Source organism: Eleginops maclovinus, chromosome 19 (genome assembly GCF_036324505.1).
Source record: "Eleginops maclovinus isolate JMC-PN-2008 ecotype Puerto Natales chromosome 19, JC_Emac_rtc_rv5, whole genome shotgun sequence".
Taxonomy (NCBI): Eukaryota; Metazoa; Chordata; class Actinopteri; order Perciformes; family Eleginopidae; genus Eleginops; species Eleginops maclovinus.
Genome location: NC_086367.1, coordinates 25,164,709 through 25,189,931, shown reverse-complemented (window position 1 = coordinate 25,189,931; position 25,223 = coordinate 25,164,709). Strand labels below are relative to the sequence as shown.

Sequence of the window (25,223 nt, the reverse complement as noted above, 5' to 3'; positions counted from 1 at the left end):
ATAAATATGAAAACTAAAAGCGAGGACTGGGCTTTGGTCCATGGCAGGACCACATGGCTTGATCATGTGATATCCTCTGTGTCATCTGACGGCAGTTTGACTTCCTCTGCCAAGGTTCATGGGTTTGGGTAACAGGGTTGCGCGCATGTTAGGGACACACCTTCAGTTTAAAATGACTGTTATTTAAAATAGGATTGTGATTTAACAAACTGCTATGACTATTACAAAAGACTTGTATGAACACAACATAGAAAACATGTCAATGAGACATGCAAGGTGGACACCAAGAAGTGGGACAAGAGAAAATGCCATTTTAGGGCTATTGATATTTAAAATAACACTTTGAAACCACTTCTTCTAAACTGATTTTACATTTTGTCTAAGGACAAGTATATTTCACACGAGTGCTGTTTTAGCATTTTGGGCATGGATTATTTATCATTTTAAAAGTGAGACAGGAAATGTCCTCCAATTCTGGAATGACCCTTATACATTTTTATCCGTTTTCACTTTTTCTTTGAATTTCTTCTTCTGAATTTTTCATTAGTTTAAGAATATTTTCAGAAATGTTCCGATATTTCATGAAGATGCAGTTTCTTAAAGTAAAAAGTAAAAAATGTGGACTTTTAAAGTGAAAATTCAAATCGTATGAAAGTGAACATTTCTCTAAAAAAACAAAACATTTGGGACCTGGGAAGGTCAAGTTTTGAAATAAGTCAAACCAGGGAAAAGAAGTCTGAGATTTCAGAAAACAGTCAAATAAGTCGGATTTATTCTCTTAAGATATTCGGAGAAATAGGTGAACGTTTATTAGTTAACTAGCGAGGTTTCAAGAGTTTGTTAAAATGATTATTAATAATCCAACAGACTGTTAGTGTATTAGTTACGAGCAAGGTTTAAAATGTTAACTAGTTAAACTTAAAGTTATCTCTGGGGGTTTAGGTGTTAACTAATTAACTAGCAGGGTTTGAATTGTTAACTATTAACCAGTTAGACTGATAGTGTTTACTAGTTGTGGAAGCCAAAAGGATCAGTTAGTTGCATTATCTGCTGTGAGGAGTTGGGGAGGAAGCGTCGGGGCTTACTATTGGCTCTTCATTTAGAAACGAATAATACCAACCAATAAGGCGAGAGGACTTTGTCCTCATCCCGCCTGCTTCCCAGCCCACAGTAAACATACACAGGTACAGCTGAGCCTTTAATGACTGCATGGGGATGCTTTATACCTGAAGGAAGACGCAGTGAGCGGCAGCAGCTGGTTATAAAAGTTTATTTATTATTCCAGAACAACAAACAGCACCAGGAAGCTTCTATCAGTCATAAATAAAGACAACGAAGGCAGAACTAAATAAATATGCAGCGGCTCCAGTGTAGTGTACAGCTGACCTCCACACACACACACACACACACACACACACACACAGACTGAGCTGCAGCAGTCACACTAACACCACAGAAGAACAACGTGTCAAACATAAAGCAGCCTAAAGCAGGAAAACATTGCAGTCAAAAACTACAAACAACTACAAAATCCACATTCGCGTGGCCTGCCTCTTAAAGGGACAGCACCACATTTATCATCTACACCTCAGTCATTCATGTCTTTATGCTAAGTGGTGACACCAAATATTGATGTGGATGAATTAATTACCCCCCCCCTTCTAAATGTGGGTCTGTCCCTTTAAGGCTAATTAACGAATGGTTTGAGGCAGTGTTTCTGCTCTAACGGAGAACACAGACTAAATGCAACCTCAAACTGCATGAAACAGCTGCTGTCAGAAAATAATATTCATTCAAATCAAAGAAATCTTTTTGTCCCTGAGCGAAAGCTAACGGCCTGACGGGAGTTTAGTTTAACAGTCTGAGCTCAAGTGGTTTCAGTGGATTTCACTCTCTAACGTCTCTAAGGTCCTACAGGAATGTCTCCTAAGTCCACCTGGGACACACAGGTAACTGAAGGTCAAATATAAAAGCCCTGAACGTCAGCAGGTCGAGGAAATCTACTTCTCTAGGGTCTCAGGAACTCACAGTGGAAGGGTTAATCAACAGTGAGGGTCCGGGTCAGGTGAGAGGAGTCAACAGTCTGAGGTGACAGGACTCTCAGCTGAGCTTCATCAAACCAAGCTCAGCCTCTCATTAAAGGGGTGTTTCAAGGAGAGAGGGTTCTCCGGTCAGTGGTTCACCTGCAGCAGGGTCCATTGATAAACACAGCAGTCTAAACGCTCAGTGCTCTACAGGTGAACGGACTCAGGAAGGGGGGGTCCATTAGACCCCCCAGAAATCTGTAGAGTAAACGTTTTAATTGAACGAGTCCTTCACAGAGCCACAAAGTCTTTAAAGTCTGTTGTAAAACATTCTCTTCTCAGAAATCATTTCCAGATTTTAGTAGTACATTTTCGTGGTTTTTAAATTTGACCCTGAATGTGTTTGAGAATTGAATTTGAACTTTATTAGAGTGACAGGTACCCCTCTGACTGGAGAAGCCCCGCCCACTCATCTGGTTTGATTGTCAGCTGGTTCAGAGGGGGTCAGGAGGACCAATCTGCAGAGAGGACGGTGAGGTCAGAGGTTTGGTTCACTGTCGGGAGCGCTTGGCGGGGGGGGGTGGTGCTGCGCTCTGATAGGCCGAGCCGGCTGAGCTCGGCGTGGAAGAAGAGCTGCAGACGAGATCCCGCCTTCGCCTCGTTAGTGTGCCGAGGGTTATACTGCAGGCAGTTAGAGAACATCAGCTCCACGTCCGACACAAACTCACCTACGGGGGGGCGGGTAAATAAAATGTGTGTTCAGCTTCACATTTAGAAATCTAAATCCACCTGGTTCTCAATGTTTGATCACATGACGAGCTCTAGAAGGTACGTCCATTATTAAAGATGGAAACCACCATCGAACCAACAGGTGGACACCTGAACACACCTGTAGCGTGATCATTAACGTGTCCACGTTCAGAACACCTCAAACATCTGCTCAACATCTGTTCCTCTCCACCAGGCTCTAATTACAGGTGTGTTCATTACAGGTGATTCTTAAGGGAAGGGGTATGTATGTGTGTGTGTGTGTGTGTGTGTGTGTGTGTGTGTGTGTGTGTGTGTGTGTGTCCTCACCTGCTCTCTGGTATTCACAGGTGTTGACTTTCTCTCTGATGGTGCTGAGAGCAATTGGTGATTTCACAATGTCATAGTAGTCAGGTACCTGCAGACAGACAAACAGGTGAGGTAGAGACAGACAGGCGAGGTACAGGAAGGAATGCAAAAAAGCCATACTTCAGGACAAAGGTGTGTCAGTCAGTCAGTCAGTCAGTGTGTGTGTGTGTGTACCTGGGTCCTGGACACCAGCTTGATGAAGGGCCAGCTGTCCTCATGTCTCACCAGCTCCACCACCAGCTGCTCGCAGGCCGACAGCTCGTGGACGCCGTGATTCCTGCCGGAAGATCGGCGGGAGGAAGTGGAGGTGGAGGCGGGGGGGAGGACAGGGCGGGAGGGTTTGGGAGGAGAAGCATCTGAGGAGGAGAGGGGGAGAATGTTAGGTAAGGATGCTTCTGTTATCTGTTCACTGATTGGCTGTTTACCTGTCTGCAGGTGCTATCTGTTCACTGATTGGCTGTTTACCTGTCTGCTTACCTGTCTGCAGGTGCTATCTGTTCACTGATTGGCTGTTTACCTGTCTGCTTACCTGTCTGCAGGTGCTATCTGTTCACTGATTGGCTGTTTACCTGTCTGCAGGTGCTATCTGTTCACTGATTGGCTGTTTACCTGTCTGCAGGTGCTATCTGTTCACTGATTGGTTGTTTACCTGTGGCTGGTCTCTTGCGGGCCTCCCGTTGAGCAGGTGAGGCTTTGGTTCCGTTGGGAGCGAGGACCTCGTGGCTCAGACGGGCGCTGCTGCGACACCCTGAGCGGGGCGGGGCTTTACCTGCAGAGGTGTTGGCCTTCCCCTTGGGGGGCGTGGCCTTCTTTCCTGAGGACCTGTGATTGGATAGAACCAGGGTTACAATTACAATCAAGGAACTTTTATAACTTTGGTCAGAGCTTTCCTAAATACTGACTTGGAGGCGGAGGAGTTTTTCGCTGCTGAGGAGGAGCTGTTTTTGGGCGTGGCCTGTTGGCCCCTCCCTCTCGGGGGCGGGGCCTGAATCTTCTTGCTGCAGAGACATGACATGTTGTTATTGAGAGATGTTTGTTTCAGATGAGTTCAAAGGGTTCCCACACTCACCTCACTACGACTTCTTCCTCCTCCTCTGACTCCTCCTCTTCTTCCGACTCCTCCTCTTCCTCTTCGGACTCCTCCTCCTCCTCCGCTTCATCTTCTCCCTCTTCCTCCTCCTCGTCGATAGAGGAGCGCTGACGGGACGGCAGGCGGCTGGTTCTTTGTTTGGGTCGACAGTCCGGACAGAACCAGTCTCCTCCTGGAACCGACTGAGACAGAGAGTGCTAACTGTTAGCTTCACGCTACAAAACAACAAGAGTGTTTTAATGTGTGTGTGTGTGTGTGTGTGTGCCTTCAGTTTGGGTCTCAGGCAGTGTGTGTGTGTGTGTGTGTGTGTGTGTGCCTTCAGTTTGGGTCTCAGGCAGTGTGTGTGTGTGTGTGTGTGTGTGTGTGTGTGTGTACCTTCAGTTTGGGTCTCGGGCAGTGTGTGTGTGTGTGTGTGTGTGTGTGTGTGCACGCGCGCCTTCAGTTTGGGTCTCAGGCAGTGTGTGGGTCTGTGTGTGTACCTTCAGTTTGGGTCTCAGGCAGTGTGTGTGTGTGTGTGTGCGTGTGTGTGTGTGTGTGCGCCTTCAGTTTGGGTCTCAGGCAGTGTGTGTGTGTGTGTGTGTGTGTGTGTGTGTCTTCAGTTTGTGTCTCAGGCAGTGTGTGTGTGTGTGTGTGTGTGTGTGTGTGTCTGTGTGTGTGTGTGTGTGTGTACCTTCAGTTTGGGTCTCAGGCAGTGTGTGTGTGTGTGTGTGTGTGTGTGTCTGTGTGTGTGTGTGTGTGTACCTTCAGTTTGGGTCTCAGGCAGTGTGTGTGTGTGTGTGTGTCTTCAGTTTGGGTCTCAGGCAGTGTATGTGTGTGTGTGTGTACCTTCAGTTTGGGTATCAGGCAGTGTGTGTGTGTGTGTGTGTGTGTGTGTGTGTGTCTGTGTGTGTCTGTGTGTCTGTGTGTGTCTGTGTGTCTGTGTGTCTGTGTCTGTGTCTGTGTGTACCTTCAGTTTGGGTCTCAGGCAGTGTGTGTGTGTGTGTGTGTGTCTTCAGTTTGGGTCTCAGGCAGTGTATGTGTGTGTGTGTGTGTACCTTCAGTTTGGGTATCAGGCAGTGTGTGTGTGTGTGTGTGTGTGTACCTTCAGTTTGGGTATCAGGCAGTGTGTGTGTGTGTGTGTGTGTGTGTGTACCTTCAGTTTGGGTCTCAGGCAGTGTGTGTGTGTGTGTGTGTGTGTGTGTGTGTGTGTGTGTACCTTCAGTTTGGGTCTCAGGCAGTGTGTGTGTGTGTGTACCTTCAGTTTGGGTCTCAGGCAGTGTGTGTGTGTGTGTACCTTCAGTTTGGGTCTCAGGCAGTGTGTGTGTGTGCCTTCAGTTTGGGTCTCAGGCAGTGAGTGTGTGTGTGTGTGTGTGTGTGCCTTCAGTTTGGGTCTCAGGCAGTGTGTGTGTGTGTGTGTGTGTGTGTGTGTGCCTTCAGTTTGGGTCTCAGGCAGTGTGTGTGTGTGTGTGTGTGTGTGTGTGTGTGTGTGTGTACCTTCAGTTTGGGTCTCAGGCAGTGTGTGTGTGTGTGTGTGTGTGTGTGTGTGTGTGTGTGTGTGTGTGTACCTTCAGTTTGGGTCTCAGGCAGTGTGTGTGTGTGTGCCTTCAGTTTGGGTCTCAGGCAGTGTGTGTGTGTGTGCCTTCAGTTTGGGTCTCAGGGAGTGTGTGTGTGTGTGTGTGTACCTTCAGTTTGGGTCTCAGGCAGTGTGTGTGTGTGTGTGTGTGTGTGTCTTCAGTTTGGGTCTCAGGCAGTGTGTGTGTGTGTACCTTCAGTTTGGGTCTCAGGCAGTGTGTGTGTGTGTGTGTGTACCTTCAGTTTGGGTCTCAGGCAGTGTGTGTGTGTGTGTGTACCTTCAGTTTGGGTCTCAGGCAGTGTGTGTGTGTGTGTGTGTGTGTGTGTGTGTACCTTCAGTTTGGGTCTCAGGCAGTGTGTGTGTGTGTGTAACTTCAGTTTGGGTCTCAGGCAGTGTGTGTGTGTGTGTGTGCGCCTTCAGTTTAGGTCTCAGGCAGTGTGTGTCTGTGTGCGTGTGTGTGTGTACCTTCAGTTTGGGTATCAGGCAGTGTGTGTGTGTGTGTGCCTTCAGTTTGGGTCTCAGGCAGTGAGTGTGTGTGTGTGTGTACCTTCAGTTTGGGTCTCAGGCAGTGTGTGTGTGTGTGTGTGTGTGTGTGTGTACCTTCAGTTTGGGTCTCAGGCAGTGTGTGTGTGTGTGTGTGTGTGTGTACCTTCAGTTTGGGTCTCAGGCAGTGTGTGTGTGTGTGTGTACCTTCAGTTTGGGTCTCAGGCAGTGTGTGTGTGTGTGTGTGTGTGTGTGTACCTTCAGTTTGGGTCTCAGGCAGTGTGTGTGTGTGTGTGTGTACCTTCAGTTTGGGTCTCAGGCAGTGTGTGTGGTGTCCGCGGTCGCAGCCGTCACACAGCAGCATGTTGTCGGCGTCTCCTTTGCGGCGGCAGATGCGGCAGCGAGCGTTGAGGACGGAGCGGGACCAGAGGACGCTGCGTTCCAGAGAGGACAGGTGCACGAACACCTGGACAGCAGGGTGATTAGACTCAGTGAGGGCTCTCGAGCTCCTATTGGATAGCGTTTAAACACATCGTACGCGACAGGCTAAAGGGGCGGGACATCAATAAGCAGTTGACCAATCACAACGAGAGCCGGCCAGCTAACCAATCAGAGCAGACTGGGCTCTGGTTTCAGTCAAATATCTGAGGTTCATAACGAGTGGTTCTGACCTGAGACAGACTGGAGCAGGACTGCAGGGACTCCCTCCATCGCTCCAACACCGTCCTACTGACCCGCCCGCTGTCACTGCCATCTGACAGACAGGTGAGAAGACAGACAGACAGACAGGTGAGAAGACAGACAGACAGATAGGTGAGACAGACAGACAAGTTTTATACGTGATCTTATTTATTTGGACATGTTGTTAATCCCTCCTCTAGTCGTACCGTCACTGGCCTGGTCCTCGTCTTTTTTCTTGTTCTTCTTCGTCTTCTGATCCTTCTTTGAGTCTTCCTCACCTGTGGGGGGGAGGTCAGGTGTGAGCAACATGAAAACAGGTGGTATTATGATCTGTCCTGCAGAGACTCACCCAGCGGAACTTTGAGGAAGCGTCTCTCGATGCCAAGCTCGATGTGAGACAGAGCCTGAGACAGGAGCCTCACCGAGCTGCTGACCAGCTGAGGGGTCCCACTGCCCCCCCCCACCGCCTCACACCTCAGCCTGCACACACACAGTCTCCTTCTGCAGTGAACTACTTAAGGTATATCTATCTGTGTGTGTGTGTGTGTGTGTGTGTGTGTGTGTGTACCTGTCTTTGGCTCTCAGATGTGCAGGTGAGTTCACCTCCATAGGCCCCAGCCCCCCGCTCTCTCTGTCGTCAGGTGACAGCAGCTCGTACTTTCCCGCCTCCAGAGCTGAGCGCCACACCTGTCTGTCCATCACCTGAGAGAGAGAGAGAGAGAGAGAGAGAGAGAGAGAGAGAGATTATCTGTTAGCTTTGTTCACAAGGTGTGTGTGAGACAGGTGTGTGTGTGTGTGTACCTTAAGAGTTCCCAGAGTTCCTTGGTGTATTCTGTCCTCGATGTCCAACAGCAGGTCTCTCAGCCTGCCCTCCATCAGAGTCTCAGCTGCAGCAGTGCATTCTGGGATGGACCGGGACAACTCGGGGTCATCTGGCACACAGGACAGGGGGGGTTTACCTGAGCGTGTTACTGTATGTGTGAATGTGTTCACCTGTGTATCTGTGTGCATGTACTGTGTGTGTGTGTGTGTGTGTGTGTGTGTGTGTTTACCTGTGTAGCAGTACTGGGTGCGGTCACAGCTCTGCAGCAGGTGTGTGAGTCTCTCTCTCTCCTGCAGCAGCGCCTCCTTCAGGCCGCTCTCTCTGTGGCCGCGGGGGTTCAGAGCCTCGATCAGCTGATCCACCTCCTCCACACAGGTGTAGAAGGCCCACTGGTTCGGCCGTTTGACGGGCAGTCCACAGGTGAGGAGGGGGGCGGGGTTAGAGCCAACACTGCCAGGAGGAAGGTCATTTATAAACATCAGTAGAACAAACGTTTAAATCTCTTCAGCTCGGTTATAACCTTCATTCAGGATCACAACCCAAAACACTTTCAGAACCCATTGACCTCCAGACCAGGGGACTGTCAGGGTTTTAGGACTGATAATGTCGAGTCACTCCTGCAGCTCACAATACGGAATTCTAAAAACTTCTAAATTCTGAAATAAAGTCAAAATCTGAGAAAAAATCTGAAGTTCTGAGAAGTTTAGTTTTTCAGAAATCTAAATTTGGAGTAAATACTTCTTTTTATACTCTCCGTTTCTGACCTGCTCACCACAACACACCAAAGCAACGTTCCTGGCGTTAAACTCTATTCTGGTTCTATTTGAAAACCAGGATGAAACCCACCTTCCCTCTGCCGGCTCTTCCTTCACTTCCTCCACCTTGGTCTGGTCATCCTCAGCAGGTTTGGGTCTGGGTAGCAGCATGTCCTCCGTCAGGCCGAAGCCGTCCTCCTCCACGAACAGAGTGCAGGCGGAGGGCAGCAGCCAGTATCGCCGGTACAGCCGGTCCCGGCCCAAAGGCTGCAGGGAGGTGCAGGCCGCCGCCCTCTGGATCCTCTGCTGCAGCTTCTGGACCTGCGGCACACACCAGACTCATCAGCGGGACTCAGCAGGAACAGAGAGGCGGATGACTCATCACTCCTTAAACTGGACTTGTCTTCACACTGTACCTTTTACATTTATATTTCATTTAAATACATCTTATATTAATCTTATCACCAGATACCTTCTCCTGCTCCTCCTCCTGCTCCTCTGCTGTCAGGCTGCTGGGGGGGCAGGACGCCGGTTTGGGGTCAGAGGTCGTCCGTTTGTCCTGGTTCCCTTCAGCTGAGAGAGAGGAGACAGGCATGACTCAGCAGGAAGGACGAGACGAGCAGAAAGGAGGAGAGAGACTCAGCAGGGAGGAGAGACTCATGACTCAGCAGGAACGAGGAGAGACTCATGACTCAGCAGGAGGAGAGAGACTCATTCAGCAGGAGGAGAGAGACTCATGACTCAGCAGGAGGAGAGAGACTCATGACTCAGCAGGAGAGAGACTCATGACTCAGCAGGAAGGAGGAGAGATTGAAATCAGCTGGGTGTTACCTGTGGTCTTGTTGGATGAAGAGTTTTGCTCCTCCTCTTCCTCTGTGTGCTTTTCCTCAGGCGTGCCACTGCAGACCAAACGACACGTTAACACACCATGACATGCTAAACGCCGCGTTGTGATTTCTCAGTACATGCTAACAGCTGAGTGTGTGTACCTGTTTCCTCCCTTCACCTCCTGCTCCTTCAGTCTGTCCTCCCTCTCCTTCAGCCTCTGCTCCTGCTCCTTCAGCTTCTCCTCCTTACGCTGACGGACCCTGAAGAGGAGAGGAAACTCAGCACTACAGTCTGATTTTGACATTAAAGATTCCTGAGAGGAGGAAGCTCCGGATGTCCGTCCTGATACTGTGCATGGTGTGTGTGTGTGTGTGTGTGTGTGTGTGTGTGTGTGTGTGTGTGTGTGTGTGTGTGAGAGCGTGTACTCCTACTCCCACTCTCTCCGGTGTTCTGTATGTTGTGTATTGTAGTTTGTACTTGTACGCGGCCTCCTCCCGGTCTCGGCGGTGCTGCTCGGCTCTGATCTCCCTCAGCTCCTGCCTGGCTGATCTCTGCTCCTCCACACAATCTTCGATCACATCTCTGCAGGAGGCCAGCGTCAGCAGCTTCCCCACCAGAGCCTGCAGGACCCGCAGCTTCTCCCCTGCACACATCGGCCCCACAACTCATCAGAACCAGCACACAACCAGCACACAACCAGAACACACCAGCAAGGTGACATTAAACCGCTCCTCCAGTATCTGGTGTTCAGATCAGCTGATCACTGACCTGGCGTTAGGTCGTACACAGAGCAGCTGGTCAGCCTCTTCATTAGCGCCGGCTCAGCCAATCGTAGCTCGACACACGGGTCGTCCATCAGTGTGAAGCCGCCCTGCTTCTGGTAGCGGAATTTGGCGTTACTGTGGGAACCGTCAGCGCCGGACGCCAGGATGTGCAGCCGCAGGATCTCAGAGAGCGTGCAGCTGTCCAGGTCCAGCTGCTTCAGGCTGCAGCCCTGGTGCAGCTGGGGCCAGCAGCCAGCCAATGAGGCGACAGCGCTCAGGGCAGACTGCGTCACGTCAGAGTCGTCGTCCAGAGCCTCCGTGAGGTCTGCACACACACATCATACACACACATCATACAGGGCCTCGGGGAGGTCTGCACACACACAGAATGTGTACAGAATATGATGTCTGTCTGCCTGTGTCTGACCTTCGGCCTGGTCTTTAGCCAGGTCCTCCTGCTCTTCGTCTAGAGCCTGAAAGATGGCCGACAGGAAGAAGAAGAGCAGCTCACACAGAGGACCCTCCGGATCCGAACCCACCAGAGCCTCCTCTAGAACCTCTGAGGGGAGACACATTAAAACACACTGACGTCAGAGGGAGAGAGAGAGGACACACTGACGTCAGAGGGAGAGAGAGGACACACTGACGTCAGAGGGAGAGAGAGAGGACACACTGACGTCAGAGGGAGAGAGAGAGGACACACTGATGTCAGAGGGAGAGAGAGGACACACTGACGTCAGAGGGAGAGAGAGAGGACACACTGACGTCAGAGGGAGAGAGAGAGGACACACTGACGTCAAAGGGAGAGAGAGAGGACACACTGACGTCAGAGTGAGAGAGAGAGGACACACTGACGTCAGAGTGAGAGAGAGAGGACACACTGACGTCAGAGGGAGAGAGAGAGGACACACTGACGTCAGAGTGAGAGAGAGAGGACACACTGACGTCAGAGTGAGAGAGAGAGGACACACTGACGTCAGAGGGAGAGAGAGAGGACACTGACGTCAGAGGGAGAGAGAGAGGACACACTGACGTCAGAGGGAGAGAGAGAGAGAGAGAGGACACACTTACGTCAGAGAGAAAGACAGCACACACTGACGTCAGAGGGAGAGAGAGAGAGAGAGAGGACACACTGACGTCAGAGGGAGAGAGAGAGAGAGAGAGGACACACTTACGTCAGAGAGAGAGAGGACACACTGACGTCAGAGGGAGAGAGAGGACACACTGACGTCAGAGGGAGAGAGAGAGGACACACTGATGTCAGAGGGAGAGAGAGAGAGAGAGAGAGAGAGGACACACTGACGTCAGAGGGAGAGAGAGAGGACACACTGACGTCAGAGGGAGAGAGAGGACACACTGACGTCAGAGAGAGAGACAGAGAGAGAGGACACTGACGTCAGAGGGAGAGAGAGAGGACACACTGACGTCAGAGGGAGAGAGAGAGGACACACTGACGTCAGAGGGAGAGAGAGGACACACTGACGTCAGAGAGAGAGACAGAGAGAGAGGACACTGACGTCAGAGGGAGAGACAGAGAGAGAGGACACACTGACGTCAGAGGGAGAGAGAGAGAGAGAGAGAGGACACACTGACGTCAGAGGGAGAGACAGCACACACTGACGTCAGAGGGAGAGAGAGAGAGAGGGCACACTGACGTCAGAGGAACCCCAACCCCAGGGTTCTGCTGAGGTAAGGGATCAGAAGAACCTCAGGGTTCTGCTGAGGTAAGGGATCAGAGGAACCCCAAGGTTCTGCTGTGGTAAGGGATCAGAGTAACCCCAGGGTTCTGCTGTGGTAAGGGATCAGAGTAACCCAGGGTTCTGCTGAGGTAAGGGATCAGAGTAACCCCAGGGTTCTGCTGAGGTAAGGGATCAGAGGAACCTCAGGGTTCTGCTGAGGTAAGGGATCAGAGGAACCCCAAGGTTCTGCTGTGGTAAGGGATCAGAGTAACCCCAGGGTTCTGCTGTGGTAAGGGATCAGAGTAACCCCAGGGTTCTGCTGAGGTAAGGGATCAGAGGAACCTCAGGGTTTTGTCAGGTGTAACGAAGGGTTCCCTCACCCAGAGAGACTCCGTCTGCGAACTCGTCCTTCAGGCCAAAGATCTCCCCGAAGGCCCGCAGGAACTCCAGAACCAGCAGAGCCTCTCCAAACAGATTGGCTGGGAGACGGGTTCTCACCGGAACTGGGAGGGGGAGATCCTGCAGGAAAAGAGGGAGGGGGGGACTGTGAATTTCTAGAAAAAAAACTGTCAGATTATTCTGGGACCAAAAGTCTGATTTTTTTTAGGAAAAAGTATTAATTCTGAAAAAAAATCTGAATTTTTGAAAAGTCGACTTTTAAGAAAAAAAAGACATTAATTTGCGGTGCGTTCACTGACCTTCAGGTCCTCACACTCCATGTCCTCTCTGGGTTTGCTCCAGAGTTTCAGATGTTCAGCGTATTTCTTTTTCTCCTCCTTCAGCTTTTCTCGTTCCTGGAAGTCACAAAATCAGTCAGCGTCATGTCACAGTGACGTCACAGCGTCAACACACTGACGTCACAGCGTCAACACACTGACGTCACAGCATCGTCACTGTGTTGACGCTGTGACGTCACAGCGTCAACACACTGACGTCACAGCGTCGACACACTGACGTCACAGCGTCGACACACTGACGTCACAGCGTCGACACACTGACGTCACAGCGTCGTGACGTCAGTGTGTCGACGCTGTGACGTCACTGTGTTGTCACAGCGAGAATGATATTTGGACATCATTGCATTAGAACGACATGAATCCCTGTTGATGTATAAGGGTTATTATTGGATATGTAGTGATGATTTTAAGACTCACCCTGTCCTTCTCCAGCTTCCTTTGCTCCTTCTCCTCCCTCCTCTTCAGTTTCTCCTCCTCAAACTTCCTCCTCTGGTCCTCCTTCATCCTCTCTTTGTCCTCCCTCTCTCTCCTCTTGGCCTCCTGCAGTCTGTTTTTGTCCTGAGCGGCAGACGCCATCTCCTCCCTCTGTTGCAGCAGCTGCAGCTTCTCCGCCGCCTTCAGCAGCGCAGCGCCCTTCTGCAAACACACCATATACATATCAATACTACATACAATACACACACACACACACACACACACACACACACACACACACACACACACACACACACACACACACACACTAATACTACTTATAATATCATAGTACTGCAGCACGTCTGCTGTGGACGCAGCATTTAACCTTTCCTCGGCTGATGGGAACATTGAACATGGAGGTGAGGATGTGTCAGAGGGTGTTACCTGTGCAGGTGACCCCCGGGCTGCAGCTTTAGGGCTGAAGGGGAACGTGGGGGGGTCGTCAGGGAAGAACTGAGAGAAACTCTGTTCAGAGAGCCGGTACTTCAGCACTGTGGAGGGCTGCACAGGAAGTGAGCGTTAACACACAGGAAGTGCGCGGTAACACGCAGGAATTGCCACGCAGGAAGTGAGTGTTAACACACAGGAAGTGAGCGTTAACAGACAGGAAGTGAGCGTTAACACACAGGAAGTGAGCGTTAACACACAGGAAGTGAGCGTTAACACACAGGAAGTGCCACACAGGAAATTAGCCTTAACACACAGGAAGTGACACAAGAAGTGAGTGTTAACACACAGGAAGTGACACAAGAAGTGAGTGTTAACACACAGGAAGTGACACAAGAAGTGAGTGTTAAAACACAGGAAGTGACACACAGGAAGTGAGTATTAACACACAGGAAGTGAGCATTAACACACAGGAAGTGAAACACAGGAAGTGAACCTTAACACACAGGAAGTGAAACACAGGAAGTGAGCATGAACATACAGGAAGTGACACACAGGAAGTGAGCATTAACACACAGGAAGTTAGCGTTAACATACAGGAAGTGAGCATTAACACAGGTTAGTGTATTGATGTGTGCGTGTGTCCCACCTTGAGTGCGATGGTGCCATTGATTGGCTCACAGTGTTGTTTGAACAGCAGCTTCAACTTCTCTTTGGACACGCTGCTCTTCCTGCGACTGAACACACACACACACACGTTAGCATCTTTATGTCTTGGATAGCGTTAGCCCTGGTTAGCGTGATTGAACAGGTGTGCTGCTCCTCACCTGATCTGATTGGCTTTCACAGTGAAGGGTTGGCTGTGTTGGTCCTTTAACATCCTCACCGTGTATTTAAACACCGACGGATTCAGAGGCTGCTTCTTCCTACATACACACACACACCTTTTTTTACTCCACACTTTCCCTGACTACATTTCCCAGAGTGCACCTCTCCCTCTGGCAGTTGTGTGGGAGTTCAGACAGCTGCTCCCTCTGGAGACACCAAAAGGCTTTATAAACACACATCTCATATATAAAAGAAGCACTCAATGTTGTTGCTTTTTAAATGAAATCAATGTTATGGAAATAAAAAACTTTTCTAAATAAAAATCTAAATAAATGTAATTATTTTTAATAAATAATCAATATTTTTTCCCCACAATCTTCAAAACAAAAAGGTTTCAACTTTTTTTATCTGTGGGCACACCTGTCTATCTTTGACCCCTGACCCTCCAACCCACTGACCCGTTGAGCTTGCGGCTGGGACTCTGGAAGGCGCCGCTCTCCTCGTCGCTGTCGCTGATCACGATGGAGTCGCCGCCGGCTGGTTTGGCGTGACCGTTAGCGGCTGGCGCTCCGTTAGCGATCGAGTGAGGAGAGCTAACCTGCAGGACCTCACACACATGTCTGAGACACACACACACACACACACACACACACACACACACACACACACACACACACACACACACACACACACACACACACACACACACACACACACACACACACACACACACACACACACACACACACAAATAAATAACTTCCTGGAGGTCCTTCAGTGAATCATGAGTGACAAACCCTTTAAAGCGGAGATATTTAGAAAGAAAGAATCATAAAACTAAACAACACCGTCCAGATTTATCTAAACCTGGTATCAGGGGCTCTGCCCCCTCTCACTGGGGGCTTTGCTCCCTCTCACTGGGGGCTTTGCTCCCACTCACTGGGGGCTTTGCTCCGTCTCACTGGGCGTTCTCCTTGAATGAGGTCCAGCCGCAGATATTACTTCAGTACCTGGTTCCATTGCGGACCGTGACGTCCACGGTCTCCCCGGGGAAGTAGCGTTCCTTGACGAAGGCGTGGACGTCCTCGCAGAGCTCCGTCAGCCGGAAGTGGTGGCTCTCAGCGGCCAGGTGCAGCAGAGGGACCAGCAGCACCGGGGAGAAGCTCTGCAGACTCAGCCTCGCCCGGCGCTCACTCTCTACCGCCTCCAGGTAGGTGAGGCCGGCCCGGCCCGTCAGAGCACAGCTCCACACCAGGCTGTTGCACAGGATGGTGCGCTCAAAGAACTCACTGAGGGGAGAGGAGTGAGACATCCTTTAAACTCCCTGAGGGGAGAGGAGTGAGACATCCTGTATTAACACTCACTAAAGGGAGAGGAGAGAGACATCCTTTAAACTCCCTGAGGGGAGAGGAGTGAGACATCCTGTTAGTAACACTCACTAAAGGGAGAGGAGTGAGACATCCTTTAAACCTCCTGAGGAGGGTCATTATACTTCAGGTTTAACAAAGGTGTATAATTAAATATATGTTTCAGCTTTAAGGAGTATGTTAATATGACTTTATTTCGGGTTAAAGAATCTATAGTGTTTGGACTGTCCCCTGTGGACCTCTGACCTCACCTGCAGTATTTACTGACCTGAGCAGGTGAGTTAAACTTTATTTACATCAGTGTCAGTGACAGCAGGCCTGAGCTAACAGCTATATAGCCAACACAGCTAGCTGTGAGCTAGGCTAACTTCAGGCTAACACTACACCTGTCCACTTTTCACTTGTTCATCACCTGCTGACACACCTTTTACCTGTCAGTCTGAAACGAGAAGTTTCTGGAAGTTTGTCAGCCGACCAAAGGGCTGTTTAAAGGGACAGGTGAGGGAGGAGGACAGGTGATGGGAGACGGCTGACGATGGACAGGTGAGGGGAGAGAGGTGAGGTACTCACTCGTATCCCCTGAAGATCTCATGGGTGATCTTGCAGAGGAATACCTCCTCCTCGGGCTTCAGGTCCTCCGGAGGTTTCTGTCTGATGAAGGCTTTCCTGTGGAGGAGCGGCATCTCCACTCTGAGGAAAGAGAAAAAGGAGGGAAACCGGGTCAGAGAAGCCGAACCGGGGACACAAAGTGCGGCTAAACAAAACTAAAGTCCAGCCGCGGAGCAGAACCGGGTCTCTGGACCGACGGACCCGGAGAAACACGGAGAGAAGCGGCGGGAGAAGAGCAGCCTGGCGGGTCTTTTGTTAGTGATAATCTGCACATGGAGCAGAGAGAGAGGGGCAGCACTTTGACCGGCTCCCCCCCCGCCACTTACAGCCTCTCTACCGCCGCTGTCTCTCGGTACACCTCCGGGGATCCTCGGCCTGGAGGACTTTACCGAGTTATAAAGCTGTGGACGGAAGATCCGCGGTACAGAGTCGAGAAAACAAGAGTAAAGTCCCGGTAGATCTGAGGTCTTGAGCCGGAGCTGCTTCACTCTCTTGTTGACCAAGTTTCAGATACTTCAGGGCCCGTACTGGAGCTCGGAGACTTCAGTGCTTTGCTGCTCACACAGATTGTTATACCCACATCAATGAAGATGAAAATCTTCATGCGTGTTACTTTGCGTGTGTATAGTTTTACTTTTACATTCGGCAAATACTTCACTTAACTAATGTTTGTATTCTACTTTAAATGTGCAATTCATTTATTTATTTTGCACTCGAAAGTTGTCCTCTTAAAATACAATTATTTATTACTGAACCCTAGTTGTCCTAGCAACGCAAACACATAAATGAGTACGAATTATAGAAATACAAGTAATAATAGACATTACATTAGCTTGAATCTTCCTATCTAAAGTCACTTACAATAGGTGAGATATTAGTAATTATAATGTCATAATTTAACTTGTGATTGACAAAGAACAAGTGACGATGTTTGTTCCGGATCTGAGCCGTGTCCCTGAACACACCGCGTCGAGTGAGTGAGTGGGCGCGGCTTCACTGTTCCTCCTCATCGTCGGTTGGTCCGCGGTCCCGCCGCTCCTTCGCTGCCAGCCAATGGTTGCCCTGAAAACTAACACAGGAGGCCCGCGGTGAGCGACGACACGGAGTGGTTACGTAAGAGGACTAACGGCAGGAAGCGGGAACGTGACGCAGGGTGACAGCACGAGGCGATGCGTCATCACGTTGTTTTATTTTATGAGGAAACGGCCTGTAATACTCACACCTGTTGCAAACACTACAGGTGAGGGGGTTAAACATACAACAGGTATCAACATGAAACCCCTACTTCATTAGTGACTAACACGGTTATTTCTGATATTACACTTATTTAAATATGCTAATGAGGCGTTATGTGATGCTAATGCTAACAGGAGAAACAGAGAGGTAGTGAAATAAACTCTGGGGATTCACGAAGTTGGTGTGGAGTTAATACAGAATATAACAAATGGAAATACTGCATATCTACAGAGAGGAGCTTCACCAGTTCTTATTTCACTTTCAGCAGCTCTACAATCACATAGTCAGCTGTTTTTATACATATTTGATCATTTAACAAAAAATAAAAGTATCTTCAGCTTCAATATTAACTGTAAACAACCCGCTTCATTTGACAGAACTGTTTTATAATAACTCTGGTCCAGTCAGATAACCCGGTCCAGGTAACATAATCCAGGGTCCGAGAAACCAGTCCAGATCAGGTGTTCTGTTTGGTCAGAGCACCTGGTACATGTGTTCTGCTTCTGGTAAACTGTTCTGGTTCTGACCCGGTCAGAGGACCCGGTACAGGTGTATCTGCCTCAGAGCATCGGGGTCCGTGTCCTTGCCGAGGTAAACATCATAATCCAGACCAAGCTCCTCAACCCAGCAGGGGGGCAGAACCATCTGAACACAGGGGGAGGTTAGAGAGTGTGTGTGTGTGTGTGTGTGTGTGTGTGTGTGTGTGTGTGTGTGTGTGTGTGTGTGTGTGTGTGTACCTGCAGTGTGTTGAGGCTCTCCTGCAGACTGGGCACAGTGACCAACAGAGAGCCTTTCTTCCTGAAGTTCTCCATGATGAAGCTCCATGCTCTGAACACACACACACACACACACACACACACACACACACACACACACACACACACACACACACACACACACACACACACACACACACACACACACACACACACACACACACACACACACACACGCATTACATTATTTGTAAAGAATATATTTGTGTACAGTTGTGTAGTATGTGTGTGTATATAATGTGTGTGTGTGTGTGTGTGTGTGTACCCGACTTGCTCCTCTAGTGGCAGGAAGTACTCGAACACGTTGTTGAGGACGAGGACGTCAGCGTTCTGCAGGAGAACGTTTTGCAGACGCACATCAGAGTGGAGAACCTGCAGGAGAACACACGCTGTCACTCAGTGTGTGTGTGTGTTAAAGGGGTGTGAGTGTGTGTGTGTGTGTATGTTAAAGGGGTGTAAGGGTGTGTGTGTGTGTGTGTGTGTGTGTTAAAGGGGTGTGAGTGTGTGTGTGTGTTTGTGTGTGTGTGTGTTAAAGGGTTGTGTGTGTGTGTGTGTGTGTGTGTGTGTGTGTGTGTGTGTGTGTGTGTGTGTGTGTTAAAGGGGTGTGAGAGTGTGTGTGTGTGTGTGTGTGTGTGTGTGTGTGTGTGTGTGTGTGTGTGTGTTAAAGGGGTGTGAGAGTGTGTGTACCTGTATCCTGTCTGTCATTGTGTATTTCTGCACAATGTTCTCCTGCAGTTTGACAAAGTCCTCACTGATCTCCAGACCCACGAGCCGAGTGGCCGAGCTGAACACGTAGCCCTGAACACACACACACACACACACACACACACACACACACACACACACACACACACACACACACACACACACACACACACACACACACACACACACACACACACACACACACTTGTAAGAAATACAGGAATCCTAGCAGATGACACACTTCCTGTTTCTGATTCTCTTCCTGTAGTTTCTGCTGACTCAGCGTTCCCCCTCAGAGAGTCTCCTGGTTCTGATGGTTTGCACACTGACTGGGATTGCTGGTTGCAGCTGCTCCCTCAGGTTTGGTACTCTGGATTTTAATATAATGAACCGCATCAGATCCTACTGTATGGTAACCCCGCCCTGTTCAGGTCCCACTGAGCAAACTGACCCCGTACAGCACGGCTCCGAGTCTGGACCCCACGTCCACCAGCACCCGCCCACCGAGGTCCGGCAGGACGCTCTCAAACAGGAAGTGAAGCTCCGGGATGGAGAAGGAGTGAGACAAGGAAGTCTGCCAGAGGAGAGGTAGAGGAGGAAGAGGAGGTGAGAACAGACCTCATGTGTTGGATAAAGATGAAGAGGATAGAGGAGGTTCTGACCCAGAGGGGCGGTTCTGGTGGATCCACAGGAGAGGCAGTACGAGCGGCTCAGAGAGCCTTCCTCACACAGAGAGTCCACCTGCTCTTCATCGTACAGGAAGCTGTCCACGTGCACCGTGGGCTTAGAGCACTGCTGCATCTGAAACACAACAATATCTTCATCATCTTCTTCATCAACATTAAAAAGAAAATCAGGTGTATTAGCAGCAGTACTACAGGAGTATTAGCAGCAGTACTACAGGAGTATTAGCAGCAGTACTACAGGAGTATTAGCAGCAGTACTACAGGTGTATTAGCAGCAGTACTACAGGAGTATTAGCAGCAGTACTACAGGAGTATTAGCAGCAGTACTACAGGTGTATTAGCAGCAGTACTACAGGTGTATTAGCAGCAGTACTACAGGTGTATTAGCAGCAGTACTATAGGTGTACTAGCAGCAGTACTACAGGTGTATTAGCAGCAGTATTACAGGAGTATTAGTACTACAGGTGTATTAGCAGCAGTACTACAGGTGTATTAGCAGCAGTACTACAGGTGTATTAGCAGCAGTACTACAGGAGTATTAGCAGCAGTACTACAGGAGTATTAGCAGCAGTACTACAGGTGTATTAGCAGCAGTACTACAAGAGTATTAGCAGCAGTACTACAGGAGTATTAGCAGCAGTACTACAGGTGTATTAGCAGCAGTACTATAGGTGTACTAGCAGCAGTACTACAGGTGTATTAGCAGCAGTATTACAGGAGTATTAGTACTACAGGTGTATTAGCAGCAGTACTACAGGTGTATTAGCAGCAGTACTACAGGTGTATTAGCAGCAGTACTACAGGTGTATTAGCAGCAGTACTACAGGTGTATTAGCAGCAGTACTACAGGTGTACTAGCAGCAGTACTACAGGTGTATTAGCAGCAGTACTACAGGTGTATTAGCAGCAGTACTACAGGTGTATTAGCAGCAGTACTACAGGTGTATTAGCAGCAGTACTACAGGAGTATTAGCAGCAGTACTACAGGTGTATTAGCAGCAGTACTACAGGTGTATTAGCAGCAGTACTTCAGGTGTATTAGCAGCAGTACTACAGGTGTATTAGCAGCAGTACTACAGGTGTATTAGCAGCAGTACTACAGGTGTATTAGCAGCAGTACTACAGGTGTACTAGCAGCAGTACTACAGGTGTATTAGCAGCAGTACTACAGGTGTATTAGCAGCAGTACTACAGGTGTACTAGCAGCAGTACTACAGGTGTATTAGCAGCAGTACTACAGGAGTATTAGCAGCAGTACTACAGGTGTATTAGCAGCAGTACTACAGGTGTAGTAGCAGCAGTACTACAGGTGTACTAGCAGCAGTACTACAGGTGTATTAGCAGCAGTACTACAGGTGTATTAGCAGCAGTACTACAGGTGTATTAGCAGCAGTACTACAGGTGTATTAGCAGCAGTACTATAGGTGTACTAGCAGCAGTACTACAGGTGTATTAGTACTACAGGTGTATTAGCAGCAGTACTACAGGTGTATTAGCAGCAGTACTACAGGTGTATTAGCAGCAGTACTACAGGTGTATTAGCAGCAGTATTACAGGAGTATTAGCAGCAGTATTACAGGAGTATTAGTACTACAGGTGTATTAGCAGCAGTACTACAGGTGTATTAGCAGCAGTACTACAGGTGTATTAGCAGCAGTACTACAGGTGTATTAGCAGCAGTATTACAGGAGTATTAGCAGCAGTACTACAGGAGTATTAGCAGCAGTACTACAGGTGTATTAGCAGCAGTACGACAGGTGTATTAGTATTACAGGTGTATTAGCAGCAGTACGACAGGAGTATTAGCAGCAGTACGACAGGTGTATTAGCAGCAGTACTACAGGTGTATTAGCAGCAGTACTACAGGTGTATTAGCAGCAGTACTACAGGTGTATTAGCAGCAGTACTACAGGTGTATTAGCAGCAGTATTACAGGAGTATTAGCAGCAGTACTACAGGTGTACTAGCAGCAGTACTACAGGTGTATTAGCAGCAGTATTACAGGAGTATTAGCAGCAGTACTACAGGTGTATTAGCAGCAGTATTACAGGAGTATTAGTATTACAGGTGTATTAGCAGCAGTACTACAGGTGTATTAGCAGCAGTACTACAGGTGTATTAGCAGCAGTATTACAGGAGTATTAGTATTACAGGAGTATTAGCAGCAGTACTACAGGTGTATTAGCAGCAGTATTACAGGAGTATTAGTATTACAGGAGTATTAGCAGCAGTACTACAGGAGTATTAGCAGCAGTACTACAGGTGTATTAGCAGCAGTACTACAGGAGTATTAGTATTACAGGAGTATTAGCAGCAGTACTACAGGTGTATTAGCAGCAGTATTACAGGAGTATTAGTATTACAGTATTAGCAGCAGTATTATCAGTACCTTGCTGTATGCAGTACTCTCGGAGGGTAGCATGGCGTCCTGAGGCAGAGCCCCTCTCAGCTCCTCTGAGATGTTCTGCAGGATCTTCGTCCTGTTGTCAGACAGGAACTCATCCAGATCATCTGCAGAGAAACACAGACCATCATACATGAACTGCAGTGTTTCTGTGAAGACACTGCTGAACAATACATCAATGGACAATGTAACAACCAGGTCAAATACAGGAGTCTGTACACAAAAAGAAATCTGACTTTTTCCTAAAAGAAAAATCTGACATTTTTTCAAATTTCTGGATTCTTTTCTAAATGACTACTTTTAAATATTTTCAATCCTATTTTCAAAATTCAGTTCCTTTGCTGCTACGTTTCTTCAACCACAAATCCATTTTCAAAACTGTCTTTCCGCTCCCTATTGAAGGTGATTGCGTAGCCTAACTGTATGTTGTAATGATTCCATTAATAACTGAAATATTGAATATAAAATGCTTTTTACCGAACTGAAATCCACATCTTTTATTTGATGTTTTTTTAAATTAACATGAGAAGAAATCTCACGTACACCCTGCAGTACTCAAACGTACCCCTAGGGGTCCGCGTACCCCCATTTGAGAACCAGTGTATAAAGATCAGTGAAGACTGATAATAGATCAGTGTTAATTATGATCAGAACTGAACTCAGAAGAAGTGGAAAATAATATTAATATATATGTTAAATAATATAGACTTGGTTAATAATATATGTGAGTCACTTTCAAAAAGACCTCATGAAAAACAAACTTGAAAGCGAGGATACCCGGCCCGGAGGAAGCTCGGGGCCCCCTTCTGGAGCCCGGCCCAGAAGGAGGACTTGTCGGCGAGCGTCTGGTGGCCGGGCTTGCACGGAGCCCGGCCGGGCACAGCCCGAAAAAGCAACGTGGGCAATGCCTCCGCTTCCCCGTCCCGCAGGCCCACCACCTACGGGAAACAGCGATGGGGTCGGGGGTCTGGCAGTGAAAGCAGAGGGTCTCAACGGACCAGACCCGGGCGGCAGAAGCTGGCTTTGGGGACGTGGAACGTCACCTCTCTGGGGGGGAAGGAGCCGGAGCTTGTGCGGGAGGTGGAGCGTTACCAGTTGGATCTGGTGGGGCTCACCTCTACGCACAGCGTCGGCTCTGGAACCTTACTTCTGGATAAGGGTTGGACTCTATTCTTCTCCGGAGTTGCCCAAGGTGTGAGGCGCCGAGCGGGTGTGGGGATACTCACAAGCCCCCGGTTGAGTGCCGCTTTGTTGGAGTTTACCCCAGTGGACGAGAGGGTCACCTCCCTACGCCTGCGGGTCATGGGGGGGAAACTCTGACTGTTGTGTGTGCTTATGCACCAAACAGCAGCTCAGAGTATTCGGCCTTCTTGGAGACCCTGAAAGAAGTCCTGTATGGGGCTCCTGAAGGGGACTCCTTAGTCTTGCTGGGAGACTTCAACGCACACGTGGGCAATGATGGAGACACTTGGAGGGGCGTGATTGGGAGGAACGGCCCCCCCGATCTGAACAGGAGTGGTGGTTTGCTACTGGACTTCTGTGCTCGTCATGGATTGGCCATAACAAACACCATGTTCGAACATAAGGATGCTCATAAGTGTACGTGGTACCAGAGCACCCTAGGCAGAAGGTCCATGATCAATTTTGTTATCGTATCATCGGACCTGAGGCCGCATGTTTGGACACTCGGGTGAAGAGAGGGGTGGAGTTGTCAACTGATCACCATCTGGTGGTGAGTTGGGTCGAGTGGCGGGGGAAGCCTCTGGACAGACCTGGTAAGCCCAAACGTGTAGTGCGGGTGAACTGGGAACGTCTGGAGGAATCCCAAGTCCAGGAGGCCTTCAACTCACACCTTTTCAGGCATCCCTGTGGAGGCTGGGGACATTGAACCAGAGTGGGCAGTGTTCAAAGCCTCTATTGCCGAAGCTGCAGCGGGGAGCTGCGGTCTCAAGGTCATGAAGGATGGGTCAGGACTGAAAGAACGAGATCGCGGATACAAGCGGCCGAAATGGGATTTCTCCGCAGGGTGGCTGGCATCTCCCTTAGGGATAAGGTGAGAAGTTCAGTCATCCGGGAGGGACTCGGAGTAGAACCGCTGCTCCTTCATGTTAAAAGGAACCAGTTGAGGTGGTTCGGGCACCTAGTGAGGATGTCACCTGGGCGCCTCCCTAGGGAGGTGTTCCAGTCACGTCCAGCTGGGAAGAGACCTAGGGGTAGACCTAGGACCAGGTGGAGGGGTTACATCTCTCGGCTGGCCTGGGAGCGCCTTGGAATCCCCCAGTCAGAGCTGGTTGATGTGGCCAGGGAAAGAGAAGTTTGGGGCTCTCTGCTGGAGCTGTTACCTCCGAGACCCTGAAGGATCAGCGGGAGAAGATGGTGGATGGATAGATAGAGGGTTACTTTATGAAGTTTTAGAGTTGTAGAAATACAGATACAGTATATCAGTTATCACGTGACCAGAGGTGTGTGTGTGTGTGTGTGTGTGTGTGTGTGTGTGTGTGTGTGTGTGTGTGTGTGTGTGTGTGTGTGTGTGTGTGTGTGTGTGTGCACCTGACTCTCTGATCCACTGCAGCAGTCTGCTCAGATCTCTGTTCTTCACTCTGCTCAGCAGCTGCTTCACCTCCAGCTTCGCTTCACAGAAATCCATCTTCAACGGTTTCTGTGTTTTTATTTTTCTATTCTTCTTTGTGTTTCAATGTTTCAATGTTTCTATGTTTCGGTGTTTCTGTGTTTCGGAGTTTCTGTATTTCGGAGTCTGCTCACAGTGAGGCTCTGCAACGTGTCTGCGAGTTAAGGTGGAACCCGGTCACTCACGTTCATCCCCTCTCATTATCAATCACTATTCATCTATTAAACTATAAATAATAAACTGTATTTCACCTGTTCAGCTGAGAACACCTACAAGTTTGAAGGTTGAGGTATTTTAGATTAAATAAACCCCTTTACTTCCCACTCATGGTTCAGTCTTCCTTAAGAAATAAACCCGACCTCGGAAGCAGTTGTGTTTTTTTGTTTTAAACTTTATTGACATGCCTACAGCTCACAGTTCAAATCAAAACTAAGATCATATATAATATTAAACATGTTGGCCGGTAATACAAAATTCAGAATTCATGACCAGGTTAAAATATAATAAAAAATAGTTTGACATTTTGTCAGGATTTTGAAACAAATTCCAGGAAAGTTTATTGCAAATTCTGACTGTTTTTTTATTCA

At 48.9% G+C, this 25,223-nt stretch overlaps 2 protein-coding genes across 2 annotated transcripts; both read right to left on the bottom strand.

Annotated features, from left to right (window-relative positions):
• Nucleotides 1-1,256: 1,256 nt before the first annotated feature.
• Nucleotides 1,257-17,010, bottom strand: baz1a (bromodomain adjacent to zinc finger domain, 1A). The gene is given in 31 exon segments (XM_063909266.1): nt 1,257-2,602; nt 2,604-2,752; nt 3,102-3,189; nt 3,315-3,496; nt 3,790-3,962; nt 4,043-4,138; nt 4,210-4,412; nt 6,567-6,731; nt 6,937-7,019; nt 7,153-7,224; nt 7,296-7,426; nt 7,515-7,648; nt 7,748-7,878; nt 7,999-8,219; nt 8,616-8,845; nt 8,997-9,097; nt 9,356-9,423; nt 9,514-9,612; nt 9,830-9,995; nt 10,121-10,441; nt 10,544-10,675; nt 12,176-12,314; nt 12,494-12,589; nt 12,950-13,168; nt 13,394-13,510; nt 14,046-14,133; nt 14,224-14,322; nt 14,683-14,844; nt 15,235-15,513; nt 16,162-16,281; nt 16,590-17,010. Coding segments are annotated over 30 exon segments (4,284 nt in total). The 5' UTR covers nt 16,275-16,281; nt 16,590-17,010; the 3' UTR covers nt 1,257-2,575.
• A 360-nt stretch (nt 17,011-17,370) lies between these two features.
• On the bottom strand, nt 17,371-25,004 carry zgc:109986 (uncharacterized protein LOC553566 homolog). Its single transcript, XM_063909269.1, has 8 exons — nt 24,558-25,004; nt 21,993-22,114; nt 19,582-19,718; nt 19,369-19,492; nt 18,900-19,010; nt 18,478-18,584; nt 18,174-18,264; nt 17,371-18,081 (listed from the first exon to the last, which is right to left on the bottom strand). The coding sequence occupies exons 1-8, from the start codon at nt 24,652-24,654 to the stop codon at nt 17,968-17,970; spliced, it is 903 nt and encodes a 300-aa protein (XP_063765339.1). The 5' UTR covers nt 24,655-25,004; the 3' UTR covers nt 17,371-17,967.
• Nucleotides 25,005-25,223: the final 219 nt, after the last annotated feature.